General features: G+C 58.4%; 1 protein-coding gene across 1 annotated transcript in view; it reads right to left on the bottom strand.

Moving 5' to 3' along the window:
- Positions 1–4,111: 4,111 nt before the first annotated feature.
- CNTN2 (contactin 2) overlaps positions 4,112–7,698 on the bottom strand; it is a 20,464-nt gene continuing 16,877 nt past the window's right edge. Inside the window, 5 exon segments of the mRNA XM_006094824.3 lie at positions 4,112–4,840; positions 5,238–5,351; positions 5,354–5,405; positions 5,846–5,958; positions 6,303–6,489. Coding sequence (XP_006094886.1) covers positions 4,731–4,840; positions 5,238–5,351; positions 5,354–5,405; positions 5,846–5,958; positions 6,303–6,489 — 576 coding nt within the window. The 3' untranslated portion in view covers positions 4,112–4,730.

The following is a 7,698-nucleotide window of genomic DNA, read 5'->3' as shown; positions in this document are numbered from 1 at the left end:
GATGTGTTAGTGAAGACGCAAACCCAATTCAGTTCATTGAATTCTGTGCATGTCATCAATCAGCCTTGAGGGTCAAGGAGATGCTGGCTGGACTAAAATTTGGGGTCTAGAGTGGCCAATGGTCCCAGCAGCCCCTTGGGGTGCAAAGTGAACGGGATGAGCCTGTTGAGGTATCATTGCCATCCATGCTGGCCCCTCAGGCGCCACTGTCAGCTGGCGCTGCTGCTGCTGTTGCACAGCTCCAGGCACAGGCTGAGTAGCGAGTAGAGGGGCCTCTGCCTGCCTTCGCCTCCCTGTTCTCTGAAAAAGGGAGGAGCCCTGCCTGCTGTGCACGGAACGAATGGAACACAGGGTTGCACAAGTGGCTCCCTGCGTGCTCTCAGACGTAATGCAAGTGTGGCCGGTGTCGGCTGATGCTTGAGAGAGGTTGCAGCTGGGAGCTCTGACTAGGAACTCCAATTCTCCTGGCTGCTGTGAGCGGACACTGGAGGCACCTTTTCTGCAGGTGGGGGTCTTCTGCAGGGAGAAGACTGCCCTTGGGTAGAGTTGAGTCAATACCTCCAATGTCTTAAAAACCCGGGCACCTTGAAAGAGTACCATCACCCAGGCACTGTTGACTGCCCATCGTGTTGTCTGGCAGAATGCCCGCCGTGTGCTGCTTGGGCTTCCCTAAACCTGGCTGATCCCCCCCCCCCCGCCCGCCCCCCGCGGGACTGCAGGGAGCAGCACGGGCTGTACGTTGTGACTGCCTTGAGTTGTCTGGGGGCAAGGGGAGGTATGGACAGGAGCCCGGGGTTAGGGAACAGGAGGAGGAGGTGTGTTGGGCTGATGATAAAACACCCACAGCTGGCGGGCTGCCTCCACAGGTGGAGAAACCGTCTTTATTTCAGAACTGCCTGCTACCAGAGTCAATAACTATCATTACAAGAAGTACAAGAGAGAGACAGACAACAGGCCAGTGGGAGTGGTTCCATCTGAACAAACACCGAGTCAGGTCCCTGGTCCGAGGAAGCCCCAGGCCTTGCGGGCCCTGGAGAGGTGGGTAAGTTGGAGTGCGGGGACCAAGGCAGGGCCCAGCCCAAAAGGGCGCTAGGCTTCCTGGGCTCTAGGCAAAGCTACCTGACCCATTTTTCCCTTCTCCAGTTTCCTTCTATGGTACCTTCCCCAAACCTATGACCATGTACATAGACAGCTACTGGGCACCTCTTTCCATGGGGCTCATTGGCATCCCCTTAAAATGCCTCGCTAGTCCCTCACACCACTCCAGGAGCCTCTGGCAACCTCATTCATCCCAGGACACAGCCCAGTAAGGCCTCCCCAGGGAGATCGGCACCACACCTGGGCCTCAGCCGGGTTTGAGGACACTGCTGTCCCTGCGACAGGAGCCCAGGTGGCAGTCCTTCTGAGACCAGGAGGACAGTCCTCTGGCTAGGAAGGGATACGGGAGTAAAATCGTCAGCCAGCCTGGGCTCTTGTCCAGAGCAAGGACTGGGTGGTTCTCGGGATGGCCAGGAGGCAGTGCTGGGCATCGGGCTGCCTGGGTGAGCTCTTTCCCTCTGCGATGCGGCGGGGCCACCGCAGATGGGCACCCCAGGACTCCTTGCCAGCACCTTTGGGTCTAAGGATCTCAGCCCTGGAGGGACACCCCGCAGCATCTCCCCCCCTCCAGGCCTCCCCTCACTAGACTCCAGATGCCCCCCTTCCTCAAGGCTTTCTTAGGAAGGTAGAAGCTTCTTGCTATCCAGGCTCTCCTTGCAGGCGTTTCTTTCTCCCTTTAGTCTTTTTATCAAAAGAACCCCCCCCCCCCCGCCCCCTCTTCCCCCCCCCCCCACCCCCGACCTGGCCCTTCTATTTCCTGGCAGCATCTGGATCATTTGATGATAGTAGACAACCTGACCTTGATGGGCCCCAAGACCCCATCCTGTGAGAGCTGCCCTCCCTGGGCCTGTCAGAGCCCCGAGACCAGGTAGCCAAGGCCACGGTGAGGAGCCTGCGGGCCGAGCCCGTGGACACTGAGCAGAGAAACTCCCCCCTGTCTCTGTCCCTAGTCCTCAAGGCACTTACTGGCCACTAAACTGGGGCGGGGGTGAGGGGGGAACACAGTACTTGCTGCTTGGGCCTGGGATGAGAGAGGAGAGACCCAGAATCGAGCAGCAGAGGAGATGAAAATCGGAGGCCCCTGGGGCAGGAAGAGACGCCGAGAAACCATCTCCTCTCTTCCGCCCCCAGGCGAGCTCCTGTCCAAGAGGCTGTTCCATTTCACAAGCCTGCGTGTCCTCATTCAGCCTGAGCGCTACCTGAAGTCTCCAGCTGCCAGGACATGGTTTTAGTGAAGTCCTGCGTCCTGGAACAGGTCCTCCCGGCACAGTGGTTCGCTTTCCCTGGGGCTGAGTTTTCCCAGTGAGAACCCCCCTCATCTCCCAGAGACCTGCCTTCCTCCCTTTTGCTAATGGGCCTCCTCAGAGCTAAGACACTGGTGGTGTCTGTTGACTCAGGCAAGCTGAGGACTGCAGCCTCCAGCTGCGCTGGTTAGGCACCGAGCCAAACCCCTCATCCCTCTAGGCCAGCGGTTCTCAACCTGTGGGTCACAACCCTTTGGGGGTTGAACGACCCTTTCACAGGGGTCGCCTAAGACCATCGGAAAACACATATAGAATTACATATTGTTTTTGTGATTAATCACTATGCTTTAATTATGTTCAATTTGTAACAATGAAATTGGGGGTCACCACAACCTGAGGAACTGTATTAAAGGGCCGCGGCATTAGGAAGGTTGAGAACCACTGCTCTAGGCTCCCCTGGCAGTGAGGACAGAATCAGCTAAACCTTGGAAGAAGGTTTCTTCCTGTGAGCATCCCCTTTCTGACAGAGCAAGGCCTGGCCCAATCACCGCCACGGAGGTGAGGCCAAGTCTGTGTTCCCTGTAAGGGTCACAGAGCTGAGCAGCAGGTGAGGAGGGTGTGGCCTGGTGTCTCCAGGGAGGCAGTCCTAGGCTGGGGCGGTGGCGGTGTCGAGGTGGTGGGGAGAAGAGGTGTGAGCTTGCATTTTTGAAAAAACTGTAGTGGGTAAAAACACCAACATAAACCTGCCCTGGAAAATAGAGCAGGACTTAAAAGTTTAAAAAACCATAGCAAAATAGGGCTCTCACTGTAAACGACAAAAACCAGGCGTGGGGGCCCGTCCCCTATGAGATACCTGTCCGGATGCTCGTGGATGCCAAGGGCCACCAGTCAGCACGGTTGTGCCGCCACTGCCCCTGGGTTGGGGAATCCCTGTGCTGGCTTTGGCCTCTGGGAACAAGGGTAAGGGGCACGGGGGCTTCAAGCCAGCACGGCATAGTGAGGTCTTAGCAGAAGCGAGGCTCCGAAGGCAAGGGCCTGAGGTCTCCTAGAATCTGCCCACACCTTGGGTTGGCCCCAGCCAGGCTGCTCACCCCATAATCACCCACCAGGGTCTCCAGAAGCAGAATTTTCCACGCCCACTGTCCCTGACCACCGTAACAAGGGGGCCGGAGTTCTCATCTGAGCCCCGTCGCGGACACGCTGTGTGACCCTGACCCTTTCGAGCTCAGTGTCTTCATCTGTAAAGTGAGGGGCTTGGACAAGGTGAGCTCTAAAGCCTCGATGTTCTGTGACTGGCAAGGTACCCAGAGCACAAGGCAGGAGGTCCCGTTTATTAACCCCTTTTCTTCTGGAGAAATGCCAAAGAGCGGTCTGAGGCAGCCCAGGGGACGGGTCTTGCCAGGTGATCGGGTTTTCCTGGGAGCAGGCAGGGCCGTGTTTATCCTCTGTCCTTCTCAGAAGCCTGCCGTTCACTCTCCCAGGCGCCAGTGGGTCCGTGCGGGGGGAGTGGAGTCCTGTGCCTGCAGGCCGCGCTGGAGAGGGGGTGGGCACACACCCATCTCTGGTCTCCCCAACCCTGGAGGGACTGTGCAGAATGGGTCTTGGTGGGTGGGGGGCCTCCCCAAGACAAGCCCTTAGGTCACCCAGCCACCTGTGGTGGCTGCTGTCACTCTGGGTGACAGGTCGGGTTGGCAGTGTTGGCTAAGAGGGCAACATCAGGCCAAGTCTGGTGCCCCTCCCCCCAGGTGCCCAGCCTCTCAGTCCCTGTTAGCTCCCCCCCCACACAGTCTGGAGTATCACCCCCAATGCTGCAGGGGCTCAGCCATCAGGGCCCTGGTGCTCAGCCACCTGGTCAGGTGGCAGGAGCCTCCAGGGAGTCATCGAGGGCAATGCCAGGGTCCAGCCGTGCCGCCCCTCGAGAAAGTAGGGGGGTCCTTGGTCCCGGGGTGGCTCTCTCCTTAGACTCAGGGATGCTCATGTGTATGCCTTGTTCCACTTCAGCCGGGTCACATCCAGTGCTCCTGCCGGGTCTGGGGCGCTGCCCTCAGGGGACAGAGTCCATCTGCGGTCGCAGGACGTGAAGGGAATGTTTCCGATGCCCTTCTTCCCATAGGCCTGGCACCCAGAGGGCCCGGCACGGGTTCCGTATCATCATGGAAATCACTGCCTGGTGCCTCTTGATTTAAAAAAAAAATCCTTGCATGGGTTCTAGCCAGTGGCAGAATATGAAATATCCTACCTCCTACAAAAGGGGCACTGTCTACAGTAGGTATTTAAAACCAGCCATCCTCAGGCACAGTGTTGGGCCATCTTGGCATCGGGAGGGGCCGGGCCAGCTGGCTGCATCCTCGGAGGTGGTGTCCGGCGGTGGAGGGAGGGGCGCCAGGGTCAGAGCTCCAGGTGGCCTATGAAGACCAGCATGGCCATGGAGTGGGAGAGGATGGTGCTGGGGCGCAGGGCTGGGCAGACTGCTGAGTTCTCCACCATCATGCTTGTGTCTGGAAGCGGCAGGCAGAAACGTGGGGCAGGGTTGGCCGGGTACCCCCCCCACACCCACACCCCACTCTTGCGAGGGGACCCAGGCCTTTCTATGGAGGCTCACGGAGGGCAGGCTTCCGGACTGAGGGCCCCACTCCTACGGCATTTTGCAGGGCCTCGGCCTCCCCCTGGCCCCCTGAGAGGAGCACGCTCACCTCCCCAGCTCTCAGAGGGGTGAGGGATGGGGGGAGGGGGGCCAGGGCACTTCCAGGACTACTTTGCACTTGGCTCCTGCCTGCTGTCCCCTTTCCCCTTGGGTCTGGCTGGACTGGGGTTGCCTTGGGCAGGAAAGATTCCCTCGTCAGGCATCTGAGTGGACCCTGAGACTCCCGGGGGGCGGGGGGGGGGAGGCAGCACCTCCGTTCCTCACGATGTGGACTTCTGCCGGGGTTCCGTCCCCTCCAGGCCCCGTGGTCCGAATCTGCACCAGGGCATAGCCGATGTCTTCGGGGACGGCAACTTCTATCCAGTCTTGCTGGTGAGGTGGAGCGTGGGTGTGGGGTGTAAGTCATTCTGGTACAGCATCTGTGGGAAGGTTGGGCAGGTGGCGTCACTTACACCAGGGCCGATTCTTCCCTCTCCCTCGGCCCGAGGCACCAGGCCCAGGAGGGCCTGCGTCCTCACCCCTCCTGTTTCCTGTTGACCAGGACCAGGCTCTTGAGCAAGCGCGTCATTGGTGGAGAAAAGCTTGCAGCCAGCTGCACTGTTTTTGCAGACCCCTTAGGCTAGGAGGACCCCCAGGCTCCCCCAGGCCATCACAGCCCCCCTGAACCCTGCCTTCCTGCAGCCATACCACCTCGCCCCCTTTCTTATAGTGGCCACTACAAGTTACCTGGAGACCCATTCGTGTATCTCCTCTTACATCTAACGCAGGTCCCTTCTGCTACAAAGCGCCGCCCTCTGTGTTCCCTGCGAATGCAGACGAGCCGTTCCCACCATCCAGTGCTTAGCCGATCCCTCCCTACCTTATAGCCAGTGACCGCAGACTCATTGCGAAGAGGGACCACAGGGTCCCACTTAATACTCAGACTGGAGCTCGAGAACGTCCAGGAGATGTTGCCGGGAGGTCGCCGAGGAGCTGCCGGAGGAGGGAGGAGGTTGGGCGGGCCGGCCTGTGAATGTGTCCTCACCACCCACCCCTTGCCTTTGGCCAGCCTTACTCTGAGTGTCCGCCTAGCCGCTGCACCCAGAACATTCCGTCACAGCTGCCTCAGAAACAAACCCCATGAGAACCCACAGGCGGGAGGAGAGAGGCTGTGAATCCACGCCCCATTCTCACGAGGCTGCTGCCTCATTTCTGTCCAGCCAGGCTTGTGGGCTGGAGCATCTGTCTTGCACCGGGGGAAAGAGTGATCCTGACCTAGAGACACACCCCCTCTACCCCAAACACACCTGTCCCCCACCCCAGGCCGGCAGACTCACGGGGCTTCATGGTTGTGGCATTGGCAGACGGGCTGGCAGGCCCAGTGCCCGCCCGGTTGTAGGCCCGAACGGTCACGTGGTACTTGGTGTTGGGGTGCAGGTCAGTGACTCGGGCAGTGGTGTCCAGCCCTGCCGTCCTCACACGGTCAGCGGCTGCTTCTTTGTCCCCAGCTTTCCAGTAGCGGATCTGAAGGGGCCGGGATACCCTAGGTCAGTGATGGCGAACCTATGACACGTGTGTCAGAGGTGACACGCGAACTCATTTTTTTGGTTGATTTTTCTTTGTTAAATGGCATTTAAATATGTAAAATAAATATCAAAAATATAAGTCTTTGTTTTACTATGGTTGCAAATATAAAAAAATTTCTATATGTGACACGGCACCAGAGTTAAGTTAGGGTTTTTCAAAATGCTGACACGCCGAGCTCAAAAGGTTCGCCATCACTGTCCTAGGTTCAGCAGTCAGTGCAGGACTGCAGGGCTCCCCCGACTCCAGCCCTGGCCCCCACATTCTGTTCCTCTCCTGCTCCCTGAGTGGGGAGTTCCTCCTCAGTGGGGCCTGCCTAACCTGTAGTGCTAACACCCAGCTGACTCTGATGGAACGGTATTAACCACATCCCTGGGGACCGGGCGGATGGCTTCCTTAGGCAGTGACATCCTTGCTTCTTCATCCCTTCCTCCTGGCTACCTCGCCCCATCACTGCACAGGCCCCCTAGTGTGGGCTCATCGGTGGGCCCAGGGCTCAGGTCAGAAACCGCTGGGTCCAGAGTTCCGTAGGAACAGGATGACCAATTGGTATCTAGAGGGGGACATGCTGTTCCCTGCAGCCCTGAGGATGCTGAGCTAGCTGGGCTCTGGTATGAGAGGGGCAGGCTATGCCCCTTCCAGAACCTGCCCCTCTTCCCCAAGTCCCTCTTCTCCTAGGCCCCACCCCCTAGGCCCCTCCCAGTGGTGGGCAAACTCATTAGTCAACAGAGCCAAATATCAACAGTACAACAATTGAAATTTCTTTTGAGAGCCAAATTTTTTAAACTTCAACTATATAGGTAGGTACATTGTTAACTTAATTAGGGTACTCCTAAGGCATAGGAAGAGCCACACTCAAGGGGCCAAAGAGCCGCATGTGGCTCGAGAGCGCAGTTTGCCCATCCCGGCCTAGGCCCTTCCACCCTCCTCCTCTCCTAGGCCCCTCCTCCCCTAGGCCCCTCCTCCCCTAGGCCCCTCCTCTCCTAGGCCCCTCCTCTCCTATGCCCCTCCTCTCCTAGGCTCCTCCTCTCCTAGGCCCCTCCTCTCCCAGGCTCCTCCTCTCCCATTACTCTCCTTCTCCCCGTCACCTCCTCTATCAGCTTCTTCTTCTCCCAATGTTTCGCTATGTCTTAGTTCTTCTTTTTTATG

This window comes from Myotis lucifugus, unplaced genomic scaffold (genome assembly GCF_000147115.1).
Source record: "Myotis lucifugus unplaced genomic scaffold, Myoluc2.0 scaffold_145, whole genome shotgun sequence".
Classification (NCBI taxonomy): Eukaryota; Metazoa; Chordata; class Mammalia; order Chiroptera; family Vespertilionidae; genus Myotis; species Myotis lucifugus.
This window is presented reverse-complemented; position numbering and strand designations above follow the sequence as displayed.